Genomic DNA, 22235 nt, shown 5'->3' with positions numbered 1-22235 from the left:
ATTCCAAGGCCCGTGCACACCCTTTCAGCAGAGTCTCCACAACAAAAGGATGCAGACAGAAGAGCATATTTACAGCTTTATTCAAGGTATACAGTGGTACCCCGCAAGACGAACGCCTCGGAAAATGAAAAACTCACTAGACGAAGGAGTTTTTCGTTTTCTTAGCTGCTTCGCAAGACGCATTTCCCTATGGGCTTGCTTCGCAAAACGAAGCTTGCCCCGCAAGCTCCGGGGATAGCAGGGAAGCGCAGCGCGTCTTCCCCGCTGTCCCCAGACCTCTTTTGAAGCAAGGGGCAGCAACGGGGAGAAGCGATTCTCCCCGCTGCCCCTTCCCTTGCTTTAAAACAGGTACGGGGACCTGTTTTACGGATAAGCAATCTTCTCCCCGCTGCCCCTTGCTTTAAAACAGGTCCAGGGACAGAGGGGAAGGCGCTTGGCGCTTCCCCTCTGTCCCCGGACGGTCTCCATAGGAACGCATTGATTGATTTTCAATGCATTCCTATGGGAAACCGTGCTTCGCAAGACGAAAAACTCGCAAGAAGAAAAAACTTGCGGAACGAATTAATTTCATCTTGCGAGGCACCACTGTATACAAAACGGAGGTTCCCAGTGAGAAGCTGGAAGTAAACAGGCATGTGATACACAACAGCCTGTTCCTATTTTAAGGTGGAACGGAACTATCCTAACAAGCACATCCCGAAGTTTACATAACCAGAGGGTAAACAGAGGTTCAACTGTTACAAATTTTACACTAATCTTATTAATGATAACAGGGACTGAATAATAAAGCAGAATAAGCCTTGTGAATAGGCCCAGTATAGATTCTCCATAAATCTAGTAATCCTCTGAGATAATCAGTCCAAAGAACGGTCCTGTTCTCTACTCTAGTATCTCACTATTGTGCAAGCATTCACCAGCTTATTGGAGGAAAATTTGAATAGAAACAAAATATAGGAAAGCTTTTTGTTTTTAGGAAGGAGGGAGGGTTCGGTTAGCCAAGGTTTAGAAACTTATTCAGGCAGTGGTAAACACATGGTACCTGTCAGGGTACACTGAATACAATAATTGGGGTTTTATCAAAAGGCATCTCTTGCGAAGCTGTTTGAAGCCCTACTGAATACGATCGTATTCACTGAGGAATTCATGGAAGTGCTGCTGTTCCTCTTGAGTTTAGCAACATTTCCCGAAATGATTTTGTACTGAGATGTGCTTGAACATAGAAGTGCTTTCTACTTAAGGCCTCTCATCTCTCTCTGCAGTCGAGATGAGAGGAGGTGGATTGAAAAACAGAACAGAGCAGCTAGAGCATTAAGGAAAAAGGAAGAGATGAATAGAATAAGGACCCTCGTTGGTAAGTGTGAACTCTCTTTTGTCAAGACCCGTTCATTGAATTTCAGCCTTTGTATGTTCACTTCACAGACACCTTTTCTTTTCTTAGACACCGCATACAGCTGTGATCCCAGAATAAAGAAGTTCAAGGAAGAAGAAAAAGCAAAGAAAGAAGCAGAAAAGAAAGCAAAGGCAGAAGCAAAACGAAAAGAGCAGGAGGAGCGCGACAGAGTACATTTCAATCTATACTTGTTTTGAAGGATTCAAAAAGTGTGAATGCGTACAGCAGAGCTTTCCAAACTCTGTGTCGCGACACGTTAAGTGTGTAGGTGTGTCATGCAAATACTCCCCGTGCTCCTTCCGGGGCGGGAAAGGGGTTCATTTAACCTCTGGTTTGCTAGTAAAACTAAATCACTGTGTAGCGAAATGATGCATGTCTAAAAAGTGTGTCACCTACATGAAAAGTTTGGAAAGCTTTGGCGTACAAAATGTTTTGGTGCTCTGCCAGCTTGACAAAAGTACACATTGGGTGGTATTCAACCAGCTTGAACTATGAACTTCTGCTAGCAGAGTGGGGCTTCCTCTTCCTCACTTCCCCCCATGAAGCCTGTCCTCCCCCTCCCCCCCCGCTCCCCTGTGGAGGACCCTCCATAGCTGATTTTATGGGTGGGGCCTGCAGTGGGAAGGAGGTGAAGGAAAAGTTGTTATAGTAGCAGACACACCTGTCACCCCTTGAATATTACTCCCGAATTGCTAATACTTGTTGCCAGAGGTGTATCTGGCAACTTCACTGTAGTTTTCAGCAAATGCTGAAGATGCACCTCTTTACCTTGGTCTTTGACACTTGAGATGTATATTTTCATGACTCACCCTATTTTTTGTGATTGAAGGCATACAATTAAAGAATACAAACTGTTCTAAATTGTATTTAAACCTGTTCTGGGACCTTAGAGTGAAGAGCAGGTAATAAACTGAAATAAAAATATAGCAATTTAAAGCTTTTGGTTTTACATCATAATCTTTTGATTTGGCCCGTGGCCCATGTAATAAATTGTGGTTTCCTAGAAGATACTTTCTAATTAAATATGTATTCCACCTATACGAATACGCAATATCTTTGAATTCAAGTGATGGGTGTGTTTTGGCACCAAAACTTGAGATAAGCAAGTGTTTTTAAAAAAAACATTTTAATCCTGTTTCATTAGCATAAGAATTTGTAACGTTCACATTTGCTAAAGACCTATCATGCTGAAAGATTTCATGGAGCACAGATGATTACTGGAATGATGCAGTTATTTATTTGGTCAATAATTCAGGTCATGGCCTTGAAATAATGACAAATATGCATCTCTGGTTGGTTTGCTAGTAAGAATAACTAAAATTTTGAGAACTGAGTATCACAAACTGCTTTTAACTTGACATAGATATGGTATCAGACTTTACTGATTCATAGTTTTTCTTCTGTTTCAGCAAAGGCAAGCAGAATTAGAAGCAGCACGATTAGCCAAGGAAAAAGAAGAGGAAGAAATTAGACAACAAGCGCTGCTAGTGAAAAAAGAGAAGGATATTCAGAAAAAAGCAATTAAAAAGGAAAGGCAAAAACTGCGAACAACCTGCAAGGTATATGTGTACTGCTATAGTTAAATATAAATTTTATCAGCTTTCTAACATCCAGCTCATAGAACATTGGGGTTGAACAGCTCTCTACATTAGTCCTAATTCTCGGAGAAGCGACCTTGATATCTTAAAAGAGTTTTTCTTTAAAGCTTTATAAAGCCTCACATTTACTTTTGATGTTCTTATTCAAAATATCCTTGTGAACTGAGGTGTGATGTGAAGGCTATGGTAACTATACAGTGGTACCTCGGGTTAAGTGCTTAATTCGTTCCAGAGTTCCGTTCTTAACCTGAAACTGTTCTTAACCTGAAGCACCACTTTAGCTAATGGGGCCTCCTGCTGCCACCGGCCGCCAGAGCACAATTTCTGTTCTCATCCTGAAGCAAAGTTCTTAACCCGAGGTACTATTTCTGGGTTAGCGGAGTATGTAACCTGAAGTGTATGTAACCTGAAGCGTATGTAACTCGAGGTACCACTGTACAGTATATAGTTTTCCAGAAGGGATGCTAAAAATGAACAGTTGCAGTTATCCAAATAAAAAAGTGAGCATTGGGAAAACATGCACACAAAATGTGCACATTAGCAAAAATAATGTACAAAAATGCATTACGTTAGGTGAAATTGCACACACAAATGTGTATTTTATGGGGGGGGAAATACTTATGTCTTTAAGTGATGCTGTGGTACTGATAGTCAAAATGACAAGAGGTGCAAGAAGTTCTCCAAAATACAAACATCCAATTTTAGAAGCATAAATTTTAGCCAACATATGTGTCACTGGTATTTTGCAGTAATTAATCAAGAGCTTAAAATACTAGGCATTTGAATGTCAGAAATCAGCTAATTCTCCAGTGCTTTCTGCTCTGAAAAGCAAAGCTAGTTCAGCTTTTGATAACAATGTTCATGGAAGCTGTTTGCGTAAATAAAGAATTACTACAGCGAGAATGCCCAAGCCAAACACATTGCTTGTCACCTCTGCCTGCTGTTTTTCTGTAATCTAAAGATAAAGCATATTGTGCTCTCCTTTCAGAACTGGAATTACTTTTCTGACAGTGAGGCAGAATGTGTTAAGATGATGGAAGAAGTAGAAAAGCTGTGTGATCGTCTGGAATTGGCAAGGTATGCATTCCTGACCTACATGTTACGTTTTTTGACCTTCAGCTTTCTACTAGATCTGAAATATCGCTCAATAATTTATTTTTAGTCTGCAGTGCTTGAATGAAGCACTTACATCTACAACAAGGGAAGAAGGAAAGGCTGCTGTAGAAAAACAGGTAATTATTCATCTTTTGTCACGTAAGAGTGTGTCAACATAGTGAAAATATTGGTGTGATCCTGTCGAACATGTATGCTGTGTTGTATAGGAAGCTACCGTATTTTTCGCACCATAGGACGCACCGGACAATAGGACGCACCTTGTTTTAGAGGGGGGAGAACAAGGGAAAAAAATTCTTCTGCTCTCTGCCCAGCGCCCCTTCAGCGAAGCGGCAGGAGGCGCTGCGCAGAGAGTGGGAGAATTTTCCCCCTTTTGTTTTCCCGCTCTAAAACAAGGTGCCGTTTAAGGTGCGTTCAGGCGGCTACCTTGGAAGCCTGGAGAGCGAGAGGGGTCGGTGCGCACCGACCCCTCTCGCTCTCCAGGCTTCAGGTTCCTTTCGACCTGCTCTTTGGGGCTGGCGGGGGAAGCCCACCACCAGCCCCAAAGAGCAGGTCAGGGAGCAGCGGCCATAGGCGCGCGTCACCTCTCCAGCCGGGAGAGGGTCGCGGGGGGCTGCTGTAGCCCCGTGCGTGCTCCCCCGGCTGGAGAGGTGACGCGCGCCTATGGCAGGAGCCTCCATAGGCGCGCGTCACCTCTCCAGCCGGGAGAGCATGCGCGGGGCTAAAGCAGCCCCCCGCAACCGTCTCCCGGCTGGAGACGCGGGGCTGGGGCGGGGGAAGCCCGAGCTTCCCCCTCCCCCAGAACGGGACCCAGAGCCATGCCGAAGCTGCGCGCAGCTTTGGCATCGCTCTGGGAGCTTGCGGGGCTGAGGGAGGAGGAAGCCCTCCGCCAGCCTCCAAACCATGTCGGGAGACAGCGGGAGGGCGCGCTGCGCCTCTCCCGCTGTCTCCCGAGTTTGCGGGGCTGGCGACGGGAAGGAGCAGGCTTCTTCCCCCCCCCCCCCGCCACCCTTCTAGCCAAGTCGGGGGACAGCGGGATGGTGGCGTTCCGCCTCCCCGCTGTCCCCCGAGCTTGTGGGGCTGGCGGTGGGGCTCTCCTGAAGCCTGGAGAGTGAGAGGGGTCGGTGCGCACCGACCCCTCTCGCTCTCCAGCTTCAGCAAAGCCTGCATTCGCACCATAGGATGCACACACATTTCCCCTTCATTCTTGGAGGGCAAAAAGTGCGTCCTATGGTGCGAAAAATACGGTAATTGCCCAGCAGAATTGCATTTCTAAAGAGAATTTTTGCACCTGCTCACACAACTAATAATGCCTCCTTTATTGCATTTTTAAAGTCCAGCAGAATCTCAGAGCATAGAAAGTGGAAGAGCAGTATGCTATCTAGAGGTTAGCAGACGAATCTTTGCACGTTTATGCAAGCTTGAGAGATAAAAACGAGAAAAATGGGACACTACCTTATCCTCCCCCCCCCCTCTTCAGGGGTAGCAAGAGGATTATAGATTTTAAAAAAAAAAACAGGATAAGGAAATTCAATGCTTGAACTTCATGTTAAAGTTTATGGACTTACATGGTGCCAAAATCAACAGAAGACTGCGACACTGCTTGTTACACTATTTAAACTGAATTGTGAATTAAGCTTAAATGGTCTGACAATTCTCTTGCTTTATTGTGGTTACAACGTGTCTAAGACCAGTAACATGCACGCGATGCAATTATGATTATTTCCTCCTTTAGATGAGGGTGTTCCTCAGAGTTTTAAATCAGTCTAAAGCTACCTATTTAAGTGCAGTTACTTTGCACAGATCTTGGGGAAAACTTTCTTAATTGCTTCTGCAAGAAACAAATGGTGAGACATGCTGGGGCCCCAGTGTTGTAACTTGTGCAGCTGCTACCTCCTTTTAACTTGCTCTCTGCTGTGTTTTTCTAAAGCTTCTCCCACAGTGGCAGTTGTGGACCAGGAAACTTGTGGCAATTGCCTACGTATTGGGAGAAGGCTTTTGTGTTTGCAGCAATTCAGTGCTAAAGTCTCGTGTGTTCTTGTATTCCCATAGATAGACGAAGTAAATGAACAGATAAGGAGAGAAAGGGAGGAAGCAGAGGCTCGTATGCGGCAAGCGACAAAGAGTTCTGAAAAACCCACAAGCGGAGGTGTAGGCGGAAGTAAGAACTGGTCGGAAGATGACTTACAGCTGCTAATTAAAGCAGTAAACCTCTTTCCTGCTGGGACTAACTCAAGGTATCTACAATAATTGAACAGTAGTCTTGTGTTGAAGCATAAAAGGAAGGCAAGTCAGGGTGTTGATTTTTATGTTAAATTGATTTGTGAATATACACTTTCTCAACGTATCACAGATCTGCAGAAACAGCTTTCATTCAAGTTGATTGCTGAATTTGTTCTGTATTTCTGACTGCATGATTTCGGCTAGATTGCAGTTTGGGGGTATGAGCTGAAGGCCAGTGCATTTTCCAGGGAAGACCCTTTCTTCTTCAACAATTTGTGTTTTTCTAAAACACAAGGTTATTGCACATTATGGATATTGTTAAGCATATGCATTAAGCACAACTGAGAATAATGTAACTCTTATATAGGAAGATGTGCATGTATAATTCTAAAACTGCATCCAACAAATAATTTCAGTATTTGATTTTAAAATATACAGGGTGAGTCCTTCAAAAGAGACCCCGTGGATACAGAGTACCCATGTTCCACGGGCCTCTTTTAAAAGACACACCCTGTATATCTTACCAAAGTACACACAAAAAACAACTAGCCAGACATTTAACTGCTAGAATCAACATACTTTTAAAGGATGTTTTTAGAGCATTTTTGTTTTTCCTTTTGCCTGATAATAGGTGGGAAGTTATTGCCAATTACATGAATTTGCACTCTACTACGGGAATAAAGCGAACAGCAAAAGATGTTATCAACAAAGCAAAGAGCCTCCAGAAACTTGGTATCTTTATCTTTGTAAGATGGTCTGCATGCTTCCATTTACTTCCTAGTAAATTCAGCTTACATTCCGCAAGCCTAAATACATTCCTGTCCACCCCTGCCCATTTCCACTATCTTCCCCAATTCTGAGGCAGAGTATATGAAGGGTGAAATAATACAGCCCTCCAATCTGTTTCATTGGTTTCTTGGCTTGATTTCTCCTGGAGTGCTGGCTGTTTTGCGTAATGAAGACTTTCATATCCCAAGGGTTGAGATGTCCTTATAATAATTGGAGTGTCATTTTGAGCTATACGTATATGCAAAATTTCAGCATTGTATAAGTAATGATGCTGCTTACAAGGGTGATCTAAACCACTTTGTATGTGCACTGTCTTGATAAAATAATGTAACTTGTTAGCCTTTCAGAGTTTACTTAAAATTCTCAGACTTCTTTCGTTTTGTTTAAGCAGAACAATTTCCTGTGAAACATTCGTTTAGGGCATGATTACTTAAAAGCAACTTCTTATTCTTCTTAGACCCTCATCAGAAGGATGACATAAATAAGAAAGCTTTTGATAAGTTTAAAAAAGAACATGGAGTTGTGCCACAGGCAGACAGTGCTACACCGTCAGAACGTTTTGAAGGTAAGCGGGGAAGAACGATGCGCCTCTCCCCACCGTCCCACTCCCAAATATTCCATTCAGCCTTCTTACGCCCAGATCTAATCTGGTTAAGAGCCATCCCTCCAGTTCTGCCACTGAATGCTTTGGGGCATTATCTGCTTGATGTCTATCACTACTACTGTGAGGAGCCGCAACCAAGTGAACAAAGTTCTTCATTTGCAAGTTCTAGTGTTTGCAGATGTGAACAGAATAGTTAGAATTTGCGTGAAGTTATGTAATGTTCAATTGATGGAAAACAAAAATGCCGCGATGCTTGAACTAAAGGCATCCAGGGAAGAGGGAGAATGCTGGAAAATTCCCTGGGAGTATTGCATAGCTTTCACTAAGGACGTCTTGATTAAAACACATTCTTTTCTCGTGTATTATTTTCAACAGCCACATTTACAGATTTGTCTCCATGGACAACAGAAGAGCAGAAACTTTTAGAACAAGCTCTCAAGACATACCCAGTGAATACTCCTGAAAGGTGGGAGAAAATAGCAGCTTCTGTTCCAGGCCGATCTAAAAAAGACTGCATGAAGCGATATAAGGTAGGAAAATATTGCTTCTGTTGCACTTCAGAGTATTACCAGCTTAAGAGAGATCACATTTGCTTCTCTCCATTCCACTTCTTTCATTTCTTAAGTGTCATAGGAACCTTACCTGTTCCTTGGAAAATAAATTGTGAGCAAAGGTAAGAGTAGCTTGCTGATAATAGTCACTGGCAAAACAGCTTTTATGACTGCCTGAGATAGTAAGGGCAAAATTAATGATGCCTTGCCTTATGTAGAATTTGCCATTTGTGCCAGGGAGGGAAAACCTTGGCTTACCAACTTTTCCTGCAGGCAAGGCTGTCCCAGGCAAAGCAAATCACACACTATGGGTCCCCACATAACATGTTTTAACAGGCAAACTCTGCTTCTAAAACTAATCAGGAGGCAGAGGAAGCTACAGACCTGGTCTTGGCAGATAAAAATGTAAGAGCCGTAAAAACCTTTAGATAGGCGCCAGGGATTGAATGTGATGCTACATACATACAAAGCACACATTCACTGTACATACCTCTTTAATTAAAATAGGCTGGCCAAAAAAGACTTTTAGGATTGCATTATACCATTTGAATCAAATACATATACCATGACCACTTGCAAATGTAGAATTGTATCAAATGAAGAAATAGGACTAGAATTTTCCTTCAGTGTTAAGTAAATTCAGAGTGCTGGCCTTTTAGTTCAATGCCATTCATTTAGGATTATTTGTGGTGTTCTTTATTGAATCGAAACATTAGTGAACTACGTAGTGGATTTCAGAATTAGGAGTCCCCAAACTTCACTGCTCAGTCAGTGGGAAATGGGGACACAGCTGGGGGAGGAATCTTGCAGCTACCATGGAGAGAGAATTATCTCCCTCCATGGGCAATTCACCAAGTTTGTGTGTGAAAGAGCACAGACCTCAGAGGGGAAAAGGTTCCTTGTCCCTGTTTTATGTGCTTAGTCTTACAATAAGTGCCAATTCATGGTGGCACAGCCAAAATCCACACTATACGTGCATCAAGCTTATGTTGAAAGTCAAACTGCAGCACTGGTGTGCTTGTACAGGATTACAGTGGTACCTTGGGTTAAGTACTTAATTCGTTACGGAGGTCCGTTCTTAACCTGAAACTGTTCTTAACCTGAAGCACCACTTTAGCTAATGGGGCCTCCTGCTGCCGCCGCGCCGCCGGAGCATGATTTCTGTTCTCATCCTGAAGCAAAGTTCTTAATCCAAGGCAATATTTCTGGGTTAGCGTAACCTGTAACCTGAAGCATATGTAACCCGAGGTACCACTGTATAGAAATCACCCTATAACTTGAAACTGAATAGCTTTTGGAATAGTAATATCTAATTTTGGAAGTCTGATCTATTATAAAGTCAATACAAAAGTTGTTGAGCAGTTAAATCGGGTGGTGGGAGTGAGTGTTATTCACAGGAAGGCTAGCTGGTGGCAGCCTACTAATGGCAAGTGTTTAAAGTTACTGATTGTTTGAAACTTTGTCTTACTGTGCCAAGACTTGAGTATTCTTTCTAGCTTCTCAATACTTGAAATAAATAGAACTTGCTTAGCAAATTCTACTAGATAAAAAACAATACGAACAAGGTTTTTTTTCTCTCTCTCTCTCATTCTAGGAACTTGTTGAAATGGTTAAAGCGAAGAAAGCTGCCCAAGAGCAAGTAGTGAATGCTGCTAAGACTAAGAAATGAGATTCTCAATGACAATCTTAGTGTGTTCTGTTTTGTAATAAAAGTACAAATGTATAATACGGCTTTTATTATTTATATAGATAAGTGTACACTTCTTTGTGGAAACAGAAGACAAAATGTCACGTAGTGAACTTTGTTTCACTCAGGCAGCATACTTGGGTTTGTTGTTGAACATCAAAGCAAGGTTTTAGTTGGGGGGGGGGAGGAATCCATTTGCCAGTCTTGAAAGTTCAAAGCCATCATCTCTACAAATCATCCCTTAAGCCTCCAGGAAAGCTTTATGGTAAATGTCAAGCACGAAGCCAGTACATTCCACTACGGAGTCTGTTGTAATCAGGGAGTTGTTCAAGTGGCCCTGAAATTTTAAAACAGAGATAATTAGAAATAGCAGACAACTTTTTAAACAAATGGCAGCTAGTACTGAAATCCTTACCGACAGCAGCAATTGCAGGGCACTTATCATAAATATACTTTGTGCAGACTTCTTTGATTGTTTGAGCATCAATTGCCTGAAATACAAAGAACACAGTAAAAGCCTTTAATTTGTGACCATTTTATGTGGCAGTGCAAATAGCTGAAACCTAAAAACAAGTATCCATCAGCATAGCTGAGGGTGTCTATATGCTATATCAAACATTATACCAAGAAGAGCTACAGCCCATGAATTATGTAAGAATTTTGACAAACATCCAAGTTTTCCTGAGACCAGTTAGGAGCACTGAAACACAGCTCTCAACTGCTGGAACCCTACTTTTGGCCAACTCTCTTGTAGCTGAGATTTCAGCGTAATCTTCAAACACTCTGCACCCACACTAGTACAGTAAACAAAGCCATAACTCTGAGCTATTAGGTTAAGATGGCTAAGAAAAGCATCAAACCATTATGCTCCTTACTTCAATTCTTGCTTCAAGTTCAGGAATTGGGATTCGACGATTGTAACACAACATTTGTCTTCCAATGTCTTCACAAATGGGAGTGGAACCTAAAATTAGACATTCTTAGCAAGTGTGCAAATTAATTAGACCGGACTTTTAAAAAGAAAACAATCAGATCATACCATCCAGTTGTAACAACATGTTGGTTTTCAAAAGATTCTTCGCACGTGCAACCTCACTTTCAGTAACACTAGTACACAGTCGTATCCTAAAGACAATGAAAAATAGAAATGTGTTTTAATAATTTGGCTGCCAGTGTTCTTCCTGATATACTTCACTGGGCTCACTGAGAACAAGCAAATGCATAATCTAGATAAGTTAGAAATCAGGCCTTTATGGATAGCACATAGAACAATCACAGCTCTAGTAACCTGTTCCTGTAAGCTAACATCCCAGTGAAATAGACGGGTCAAGGCCACAAGAATTGTAGAATCATAATGTAATAAAAGTAATTTATTTCTTATACCCCGCCTATCTGACTGGGTTGCCCTCTGGATGGCTAATAATGGTAGAGTTGGAAGGGACCCTGAGAGTCATCTATGCAATGCAGGAATTCTGCCCGCAGCTGTCCCTTGTTGGGCACAAACCACCAACCACCTGGTTAACAGCCAGATGCACTGACCCACTGACCTGTTAGGTTTCAAACCCAGCACCAAATATGCCAGTGCATGCATATTCTCCTATGCTTTGTAAAAAAAAAACAAGGCACAAGAGTAATTGCATGGTATCCTCTAGGTCAGGCATAGGCAAACTCGGCCCTCCAGATGTTTTGGGACTACAACTCCCATGATCCCTAGCTAACAGGACCAGTGGTCATGGATGACGGGAATTGTAGTCCCAAAACATCTGGAGGGCCGAGTTTGCCTATGCCCGCTCTAGGTGAAATCCTGCACTGCTCTCATGTATGCATAAAACATTCCCCTTCAGGGCATTTGTTGCTTTCATTCCATATCAGCTCCTTTCAGATACGGTCACTTCCTTACCATTCTCTCTGAACAAAGTGCATCATGTCTTCTATGGTTGATCCCTCACAAACCATATAGACACCCCACAGTCCAGTATCTGTGTAGCAGGTGTTGAAGGACTGGAAACTATGACAAACGTTGCCATGGCATGCAACTTGAGCAAGCTTACTAGACAGATTCTGTTGAAATAAAAAGAGGAATATATTTGGGGTAGAATAGGTCACTTCAGTATCATGAAGCTTAGACACAAATGTCTTCATTCTAGGCACTTCTTAAATGCAGATATTTTTCTACCCCACACTCGTCCATCTACCAGCTTCTAAGTGGCAAGTACTAATCTATCAGAACAAGTTTAGAGACAGACAAATCTAAGTTAAAATAATGGCTGTTGGAATTGAAAGGAAATTCGGTTCAGAAGGGGCTTGATTTCTGCCAAAGACAATGTTAACATGTCGTTTTCAGGTAACTGTTGCAGGACTAACAGCAACTGGGGGAGGGGACAGAATTTGCCAAGCAAAAGCACAGGTGAAAATAATTCAATCCTTTTGCTGACCACACAGCTTTTAACCTAATAATATCTCCATATCACAACAGCTTTTGCTCTTAAGTGGCAGGAAAATGGATCTACAGGACTCAAGGACTGACTTATTTTCAAATAGCTATTTTCAAGACTTGTCTCTGTTTACAAAAAAAAAGAAAGATGCTGCTTGAACTGAGCTCATCTTTTGCAAGGAGACTGTATAGACACAACACTGCAACAATCCTTTACTTGAAACTGGTTAGTAATGTTGAGGCTAACTCACCACGCCACCTCCGAAGGAACGATCCCAGTTGCCTATCAGAGTATTTGCCACCATAAGAGGAATGGTGTCCGGGTGACACCAGCCGGCTGCTTCAACAGCTATCGCAATGTGGGCCAGAGGCATCTTATCATCTCGCACACGAATCTGATAAAGCACCACAAACAAAAGGTTTCAGATACCTTTCTAACAGGCCGTGAAGAACCTCTGGCCCTGGGACGAAATACGGCCTGCCAGGTCTGATGCTTGAGACTCCACAACCTTAACCATCTCGGCCACACACCTCTTTCTCCAGGCCTTGCCCCTCTCCAACACAACTTTGCACCCTCCTTGAGTGCAAAGTTTTTGCCTGGCTGGAATGAGCCCATGAACTTTTCCCAGATGGATGGAGGATAAAGAGGAGGGTGAACAGTCTAGTTAGAAACTAGCCAATTGTAATAAAGGTCCTTCACCTCTGCCTCTAGCTTCACCTAACATTGACATGTGGCCTTTGGAAGTCTGCCCAGGAGGGGATGTGGACCTCTGTCTGAAAAAGGCAACCCCTTCCCTGCTTTAATGTAAAGGCCAAAATGGATGGAAGCTAAAAAGACACACAGCCAAATTTGCCTAATAAATTAAATCAATTGTACAGCTTTTATTTCCACTATAATGGCTCTGTAATAATGTCTAAACAAGACAACACAGCAACTTAGCAGAGGTTAAATGAGAAATGGATGGAAAGTCAAAGCGGCAAAAGAAACAGGCCAGAAATCCCATGAGTGCTGTAATGCAACACTAATGGTGCTTCAAAAGATGCTGACCTCCTCTGCTCCTTTACCAGGTTTCTCAGCAGCTTTTGCAGCCAAACCAGAATCTCAGCTAACTCGATACCTTCTATAACTATTGCATTATCAGTGATTTTTCACGCTGCAGCTGTCTGGGTGGGAGGGAAAGGCCTCAACTTACTTCACTGCCCGTGAACCGGCAAGGGGGCAAAGGTGGTGCTCCTCCTTTTGCAACAGACGGCAAGTTACCAAAATGGTACTTGGCTAGTTCAAGCAATTCGTCATGAGTGACTCCTAAATGAGAAGCATGTCAGTTTAGGGGTGATATATATAAATGAATCAGACAAAAAAGCAATTAAATATTTCATTTTAGAATCCAAAGTAATACTTGGCTAAACATTGACTATTTTATCCTTTCTGATTTTGAACAGAGGAAAGATGTACTTCTTAGTTGTGTAAACATCGCAAATACCACAAACACTATACATCATACAACAGCGGCATCATACCTCCTGCAGCAGCAAGTACCATTCTGGGTCCTTTATAATGTGTTGTAATATACTCCACCAAGTCATTACGGTTAATGGACCTACAAGCAGATCAGCAAAACAGCGAGAAAGAAAAAAATATTTGATGCACAGAAGGGCAACAGAACGAGATAACTTGTCTACTGTAATTCGCTCTATGCGGGGCTGCCCTTGAAGCTGTCCCAGAAACTCCAGCGGGTGCACAATGCAGCAGCAAGGCTCCTCATGGGGTCTCTGCCATGGGAGCATATTCACCCAGTGCTTTTCAAGCTGCACTGGCTCCCGGTGGAGTACAGGGTCAGATTTAAGGTGCTGCTTTTGACCTTTAAAGCCCTTCACAGCCTAGGACCCTCGTACCTACGGGACCGCCTCTCCTGGTATGCCCCACGGAGAGCCTCAAGGTCCATAAATAACAACACCCTAGTGGTCCCAGGCCCTAAGGAAGTTAGATTGGCTTCAACCAGAGCCAGGGCCTTTTCAACTCTGGCTCCGGCCTGGTGGAACGCTCTGCCTCATGAGACCAGGGCCCTGCAGGATCTGATTTCTTTCCGCAGGGCCTGTAAGACAGAGTTGTTCCGCCTGGCCTTTGGCTTGGAGCCAATTTGATTCCCTCTCTTTCTTTTTTTTCCCTTTCTTTTCCTTCTCCTCCTGCGATGAGGCTACATTTTAATATTTTAATGTTCCATTATTTTAATGTTGTATTTTATTTTTATTTTTAAGTTGTAATCATTCATCTTGTTTTTATTATTGCTTGTAAGCCACTCTGAGCCCAGCCTTGGCTGGGGAGGGTGGGGTATAAATAAAAAATTATTATTATTATTATTACAGTTGAAAGCAGCATGCCACCGTATGAAGCAAAATTGCTTCTGATGTTCAATATGTATAATTTGGGAGGAGGGAAGGGCCTTGCTGCTGTTTGCCATGCTACTTTTCAAGAAGAGTCCACCAGGGGCACAGTCCCCATACATGGTTTTTATTGGCCAGGAGCTCTCAGGAGAGAAGTGAAACACTAACAAGCTCCTGTACACTAAGAGCAGAGTGCAGAAGAGCAGAGCATTCAAACTCTGAAACATTTAAACAAACCTAGAACCAACTACAGTGGTGCCTCGCAAGACGAAAAACGCGCAAGACGAAAAACGCGCAAGACGAAAGGGTTTTTCGTTTTTTGCGTCATTCCGCAAGACGAATTTCCCTATGGGCTTGTTTCGCAAGACGAAACGTCTTGAGAGTTCTTGCGAGTTTGTTTCCTTTTTCTTAAAGCCGCTAAGCCGTTAAGAGCCGCTAAGAGCCGCTAAGCCGCTAAGAGCCGTGCTTCGCAAGACGAAAAAACCGCAAGACGAAGAGACTCGTGGAACGGATTAATTTCGTCTTGCGAGGCACCACTGTAGTTGATTGCTATGGAGAAGAATTACAAGGATTTGTGTCACCTTCCACTAATCATGTTACAATATCCAATTAAGAGTGGAAATAAAAATTGTTCCCTGGAAATACTGCATTTTTCTCCAGGTACAAAGTGCAACACATAGTATACTTGGCCAAAAAAATGCAATAGGTCTGCCAGAAAAAAACCCCACCCTGTAATTTCAAGAATGAGATGGTCTATACACAACAATTTCAATTAACTTTCAGTTAAGAATAATGAACTGTGCAGAAAGGTTGGAACATTGTATTCTTTGGATCACCGAGAGCTCAATTTTCCCCTCCCAAAATAGTAATCTTTGCTTTGAAAACTGTAGTATCATTTAAGGTTTTAGCAGGGAGCACAGCTATCGTATACCCTTGACCAAAGAATGGTACACTCCTATCTGGGATGGTCGTCCTCTTCCACTGAGTGCACAGCTTTGGGAGGGAGGGAGGGAGGGAGGGAGGGAGGCATTGTGGAGCCATGAGGGAGGAAGGGGGCACCAGATAAGCTGAATCAACCCTGGCGACTAACGGGTGACAGATGTCGCAGCCAGATCGCCCTCACATAATAAAACGACTAGACTATAAAATATCATTTAAGAATTGGAGCAACGAAAGGGAGGCATACTTTATGTTTTCTGTGGGTCCTAATATGGTGCGTCCCAGTGCTGTATTTTGATAAGCCGTGGCATGAAGATAGTCAAAGACAACTTCCTGTAAATTAGTCTCAACTTCCTGCATTTCTCGAAGGATCACTCCTCGCTCCCGTTCAATCTCTGCCTCCCCAAGTGTGCTGTTCTGTATGATATCAGCAAGAATCTCCACAGCTGGAAGTAAAAATAAGAAAGAAATACATCTTTTTAGAAAGAAATTAGGGAAATGACAATTTTATATGTAGAAACAGCCAGGAAATGGGAGGGGGGATGCATAACTTTGTGCTCTGGATTTCAATTTAGTTAAAATTCTATCCTTGTCACAGGATCCAGATTTGGAGCCAAATATGGTACATGATAAACCATAGCTTACTCTGCAAATGTGAATCACACCCAAGTTGCTCATCCCTTTGGTGCTGGGAGGAAACTAACCACAATCCTTGGCTATCTCAGCAGGGATCATAGTTTGCGTCACTCTATACAAAAACAATGATAAGCAAAAGTTTGTTCCTAGATTACCAATTGTGGTTTCTTTCTTCCACGCACTAGCAGGGAGAAGTGAAGTCACACAAATCAGGCATGCACAGTAAGCCATGGTTTTTACCTAACCGTGATGTGCAAACATGGTCATTAAGTATACTTTCAAGGTTCAACTCCTGAGCACTCTTATTTGGAAGGAAGACCCACAGAAATCAAGACTTATTTCCAAATAAATCAAGACTACTTCCAAATTAATTATTACAGTCAGGCCTCAATTTTAAAAATAGTATAGGAAGTATGACACAGAAAGGCATAAATAAATAAAGCCCAGCACACAGGGGTCCCCACCTTGGTGTTTTTGCCGATGTTGAACAGCCAGTTAATCTACTTTCAAGATCAGTTCCTTAGGAGATAAAATCTAAATTCCCAAACTCACAATTACCTCTTGGCAGGTCTTTTGAGAAAGCCTTTGCATAATATACAGTTTGTTCTCTTGATGTATAAGCATTAAGGTGAGCTCCCATGTTTTCAATCTCCAGTTCCAGATCCAACTGGGACCTTTTTTTTGTCCCCTGCAATTTAGATAGATATTATTCAAGCTGTAGATAAGAAATAAAACAGTAAGAGTACCTTGGTGGAAAAGGAGGAGATAATTGTGAAATGACGTGCTGTATTTCTTTATCAGAAATAAAAAATGTAGTTTTCCTACATCAGGGACCCCAAATTGATCTGGTCTAGCACGTTTGTCATGGATGTCTACTGGATTATCTATTTCCAGTTTGTCAATAATAACTAGGGCAGGTATTTAAGGCACCTGCCTCACATAGTGTGTGGTCTATGTTTCCAGATGTTTTTGGTCTACAACTCCCATGATCCCTAGCCAGAAGGACCAGTGGTCAGGGATGATGGGAGTTGTAGTCCCAAAACATCTGGAGGGCCAAGGTTGAGGAAGCCTATGAGTTGAATTTGATCAAAGAATGGTTTTAGACATCAGGAAAAATACTGCAGTCACCTGACACACGGTCCCAGCACATGCCGAGAACAGCCACATATATGTGCGCCCAATATTATTAAGCAGGAACTCTAGTTGCTTGGGTCCTGGTTACTGTGTGGTTTTTCATGACATCATGAAAGAGCCAAAGTCCCCTAAGGAAAAGAACTCAAAGGTCATTTTTCTGGTAAGTCCCTGAATGGTTTATGGAGACCCCTTCCCCGAGATACCAAAGCCTTAGTTGTTTTGTTGTTGTTGTTGTTTTATTGGAAACTGTATGTGATGTGATTTCAACTAGCCTTTGTTGGGTAGGGCCCAGGTTACTTTACTTACTATTATAGGTTTCATAATTCTAAACAAAGCATTACCTGCCTTGTGCATGATATACAGAGCAGGCTAAAAATGTTATAGATGTTAGCTAACAAATTTGAGGACAAAATGATTATCTGCATCTAAAATAGGTAGGTACAGTCCCCCAGGTCTAAATGAACAAAAATGTATATCCCCAGGGTCTATCATAACGTAACACACAACACAATCTTTTATTTATTTACTCAGAAGTTAGTCCCACCAAGTTCAACGAGACTTACTTTCAGGTAAGTGGATAAAAAATTGCAAGGCTACACTTCTGTTATGTTGCTGGAATCTCAGACGTCATCCAATATTTAAGATATAATGTATCAAAACTAATTCCTGTACTAATTGACCTATCACTCTCAATATTTTTAAAAGCCCTGTTTTCTTAAGAAAGATAAAAAAAAATTGTCTCAATCTGGTCCATAAGCTGTTATTTGATTAAAATAAACCAGTTTGTATGGCTCACTCCCCAAACAACGAAGATGACCAGAAATATACTCAACCACCTTTGAGTTTTACAACCTCTAGATGGAGCAAACAGAAATAATTCTTGAATTAAAAAAAATACGTATGATCTGAAGTCTTGTATGGTTGTATTGTATGATTTGCAGGCCAGCTTTCAGTGTACAGACTGCCCAATCTCCTGGCACAACCCAGCATGCCCCCTTAATGCTGATAGATCTCCATGCTTGTGCCGCAACTGTTATGTGGGACCACTGCGTCACATGCTCTAAAAAGATTTTTGCACTTATGGTGTGTAATGCAGTGGCGTAGCGTGGGTTGTCAGCACCCGGGGCAAGGCAAGTAATTTGTGCCCCCTAACCCGTGGATTTGCGCCCCCTAACCCTAACCCCCAGATGTTGCGCCCGGTGCAGCTGCCCCCCCTGCACCCCCCACGCTACGCCACTGGTGTCATGATGGAGTTGCATACCTCACCAGAATGGAGCAACCGCTACACGTGATGCAGCACTCTGTAATGCAAGGAGCAAGGTCTTCCTAGAGATTATGATGGTTGCGCAGTCAGTAAATTTCACAGGCCACAACATACAATACAAATGGGATAGATCCTTCGGAGGAGCAATAAAAGAACGTCATCAGCTTCATCTCGCTGACAAGCTGTAAAGTAACTGCCCGCCCTTTAACCTTGGTGGCTACTTTCAAAACCATTGAGCATTAAATACTTGGGCCAAGGTTATTTCACCACAGCTGCCTTTATCGGAACAAGATCTAGATTGCTTACGTGCTTTGACACTGCTTTCTAGTTTTCCAATCTGAAGCTAGGCATAAGCTTCTAATTCTACTACTGAATTAAAGATGAACACAAGTTAATATTTAATTGTAAAAACAGCATGGGAAAGTTACTTTGAGAACTTGCCTTGAAAGCCATATGCTCCAGGAAGTGAGCTGTTCCGTTGTTTTTCTCATTTTCGTATCTGCTTCCAGCGTCAATCCAAAGTCCCACCTCATTCAAAACAAATCATTAGTCTTACCAACCAATAAAACACAGACTGAGATTCAACATGCTGTGGAGGCAGAGTGCTCATATCTCTCAAAGGGGCTGGTCAAGAGGCGAGAGCCTGCCCAGACTGCATGGTGGCGAGCATGAAGGCAGAGGGCACAGGAAGCAGTGGGCGCTGAAGGGAGCGGTGGCCGAGCCCCAGGCCAGGGAGGAAGAGTCTGCTCCCACAGAGGGGCAGGAGGCGGCTGAAGAAGAGTCTGAGACTCACCAGTGGCGGGGGAACATGGCCAGCAGGTAACTGCAGGGCACACGGGGGCAGCCCCAAGGTCTCCCAGTCTGGGTGCCTGCCAGTGTGCCTCCCAGCCTGGCTGAGAGGCAGGGAGGGGAGGAGCAGCACTGCCACCACCACCATCCAAGGAGGGAGGAAGAGGAAGACAGGAAAGTGCCCAAGGAAGCCCCCCACTCCGCTGGTGCACACATCCACACCAGCTGCCCAGTCCACCAGCAGGGAGGAACACTTGCCCTGCCCCAGGCACCAACCAGCAACACACGTTTCGCCTCTGGTGTGTGGAAGAGGCATTGATTTTAGCAATTAAGGCTGCATTAGGATAATGCAAAGGCAATCCGGACTCAGGAATGCTCCCACTGCAACCACTTTGAACCACAAAATCACCACCTGATAATTATCAATGTATTATCATATTGCTGGTGCATAGTGGATCCACCCCACTGATCCACTTTGGTATCTTGGATCAATTTCCAACATCAGAATACCAGCACCGGTGACAACGGCTGCTATTTCCCATGAGAACAGTTTCCCTGCTGATGCAGCGATCAAAGCAATTAGGCCTTAATATAAACAACAATTCTACAAGCCAGGAAAGTTTACATTAAAATCTCCTGCATAAGTAAAGCGAACCCTTAATGCAGCATCATAAATATTTACTAGGAAGCCTTAGCATTTAAATTTTCCTTCAGTAAGGATGCTATTATTGTTATTTCCAAAACCAACTTACCAATATTTGAAAAGGCAAAGATTCAGAAGGCATGGGGAGCATTTCACTCACAACTGTTACTTACTGTGCATGTTGAAATCCCAGAATCTTCAGACGCTACCCTCAAGCCATTATCTAGAGAAGATACCTTCGTCTCAGGAACATTTAGGACAATTTGAGATACTGCCTTGGTAGCTCTGAATCTGCTTCTCCCAAGATGTACAGACTATTGGAAAAAGTGGCCAGTGAGGAGTATGATACAAATCCTTATCTTCACTTACAAGGAAGTAAAGCATGTTTATAAAATTATGTGAGAGCAAACAGAGTTCCAGTTACTGTTCTATGAGAGTTTAAGACAATAAGTGCTCCCAAAACTTTGTTCAGTATTTTCTATCTACAGAGAGAGATACTGGGAAGCAAACCTATGTGGAGCCCTCACTTGTTGAGATAGCCCTCTCAAATGTTAAAAGAATGCAAAAGGGAGCCACCAGATTGTGTGGGCTGGCTTTTCTGCTTGCCACCTATTACCAGAGCTTCCATGTGCGAGGGATAATTCAGAGCCGTCACATGAAATAGCTCTATACATATAGCCCCTTCTCACAGTTGCTGGAAGCACAGCCAGATGGCACATCAGTAGAAGAGCCGGCCCATGTCCTTAAAATTTAGCGCATGAGAGGGTTCGTGTGAACCCCCCTTTTTACTATCCGTCACAACCGAAGGACATATGGTTACTGAGTGATGAGAGTAATGTGTTGTAAGATACAATATTCACTATTGCTTTGGTGTGTTTGGGGGCACATTCTGATACTGAAACTAGGCTTTGACACAAAGGCCACACTCGATAGGAAGACCTAGCTCCTTTCCCCATAATTACCCTTTAAATACCGTATTTTTCGCCCTATAGGACGCACCGTCCCATAAAGCGCACCTAGTTTTCTGCAAGCCGTGGGAGCCCAGCGCTGGCTCCCTCTGCTTGCGGAGAGGTCCGCGAAGCCTGGACACGCTGAGCTCAGCGCGCCCAGGCTTCGGCATGCAGGCAACTCTCCGCAAGCAGTGGGAGCGCTCCCTCTGCTTGCGGAGAGGTCCGCGAAGCCTGGAGAGCGAGAGGGGACCCCTCTCGCTCTCCAGGCTTCAGCGAAAGCCTGCATTCGCCCCATAGGACGCACACACATTTCCCCTTCATTTTTGGAGGGGGAAAAAGTGCGTCCTATAGGGCGAAAAATACGGTAAAGCATTCACGTTGGAAAAGGTGAAGAACGACGACTGCCCTCTTGACCAAGCTACCTCCTGACCATCACCGCTGGACACTGACAACGCAGAAAGACCTAGGAGCTGGATGAGGGTCAGTATCCATTCATAGGGTGGGGAGCATCCCTCCTCACAACAGGGGGTGGGCTGTTCCCCAGCACAGGGCAAAACAACAACAACCACCTATATTTGTAGGGGTACATACAGAGCAGATACATTAAAAAGTCACTGTACCAAAAGGAATAATTGTGAAAAATAATAAATATGGGGGGGGGGAGCCAAATTTTGTCCTTGCTCACAACACCTTGTGAAGAGTTAAGAGGTACCAGGCGACATCCCAATGCCCCCACCCAAACTTAAATCAACAGCACGGACTACAGTTCCCATCAGGCGGCGCGCTACGGACTCCATCAGAGCGGAGGGAATACTAGAAGGAAACCACCAGAAAACTACGCGCCCCAGCATGCCTTGCGCGGCGACCAGACAGGCGAGAGCGCCTCTCGTTCCGGCAGCAGCTGCCTCAGAGGCCCGAAGGCTCGGCAGCCGTTGGCCGGCGGAGCTTCGGTCACTCACCCGTTTTCCTAAGGCTGAGTTCCGCGAAAGGAGGAGGCCCGGGAAGGCCCACAGGAGACGCCCGCCCGCCAGCCGACCCGCGGCCGCCGCCATTTCCCTGCCGTGGCCGAGCGGTCGGCGGAGCCGGGAGCGTTTCCGGAAGAGAGA

The 22235-nt window shown here is 43.6% G+C and overlaps 2 protein-coding genes across 3 annotated transcripts in view; one reads left to right on the top strand and one right to left on the bottom strand.

Annotated features, from left to right (window-relative positions):
- Window positions 1–9994, top strand: part of DNAJC2 (DnaJ heat shock protein family (Hsp40) member C2) — a 16815-nt gene extending 6821 nt beyond the window's left edge. The window contains exons 8-17 of one of the 2 annotated variants that reach the window (XM_081927740.1): window positions 1260–1351; window positions 1439–1560; window positions 2800–2949; window positions 3977–4065; window positions 4151–4220; window positions 6154–6338; window positions 6956–7056; window positions 7571–7678; window positions 8093–8247; window positions 9863–9994. In XM_081927740.1, coding sequence (XP_081783866.1) covers window positions 1260–1351; window positions 1439–1560; window positions 2800–2949; window positions 3977–4065; window positions 4151–4220; window positions 6154–6338; window positions 6956–7056; window positions 7571–7678; window positions 8093–8247; window positions 9863–9937 — 1147 coding nt within the window. In that variant the 3' untranslated portion in view covers window positions 9938–9994. Of the gene's footprint in view, window positions 1–1259; window positions 1352–1438; window positions 1561–2799; window positions 2950–3976; window positions 4066–4150; window positions 4221–6153; window positions 6339–6955; window positions 7071–7570; window positions 7679–8092; window positions 8248–9862 lie in introns of those variants that run through there. The other variant, XR_014172308.1, reaches the window with a different exon arrangement.
- On the bottom strand, window positions 9990–22235 carry PMPCB (peptidase, mitochondrial processing subunit beta). The gene is made up of 13 exons (XM_081927907.1): window positions 22089–22235; window positions 20353–20493; window positions 19189–19275; window positions 16908–17037; window positions 15961–16159; window positions 13911–13990; window positions 13583–13695; window positions 12641–12784; window positions 11856–12016; window positions 10995–11080; window positions 10831–10919; window positions 10371–10446; window positions 9990–10292 (listed from the first exon to the last, which is right to left on the bottom strand). The coding sequence occupies exons 1-13, from the start codon at window positions 22179–22181 to the stop codon at window positions 10228–10230; spliced, it is 1464 nt and encodes a 487-aa protein (XP_081784033.1). The 5' UTR covers window positions 22182–22235; the 3' UTR covers window positions 9990–10227.

The sequence above is a fragment of the Podarcis melisellensis genome (assembly GCF_964234715.1).
Source record: "Podarcis melisellensis genome assembly, chromosome: 10".
Lineage (NCBI taxonomy): Eukaryota > Metazoa > Chordata > Lepidosauria > Squamata > Lacertidae > Podarcis > Podarcis melisellensis.
The sequence above is the reverse complement of the archived record's forward strand: the minus strand, read 5'-3'. Positions and strand labels throughout refer to the sequence as shown.

Coding starts and splice junctions, on each gene's coding strand:
- PMPCB (XM_081927907.1), bottom strand. CDS start 22,181: ATGGCGGCGGCCGCGGGTCGGCTGGCGGGCGGGCGTCTCCTGTGGGCC. Junction 13,696..13,910: donor GGTACTTGCTGCTGCAGGAG/GTATGATGCCGC, acceptor CTTCTCATTTAG/GAGTCACTCATGACGAATTG. Junction 10,293..10,370: donor CCCTGCAATTGCTGCTGTCG/GTAAGGATTTCA, acceptor TTAAAATTTCAG/GGCCACTTGAACAACTCCCT.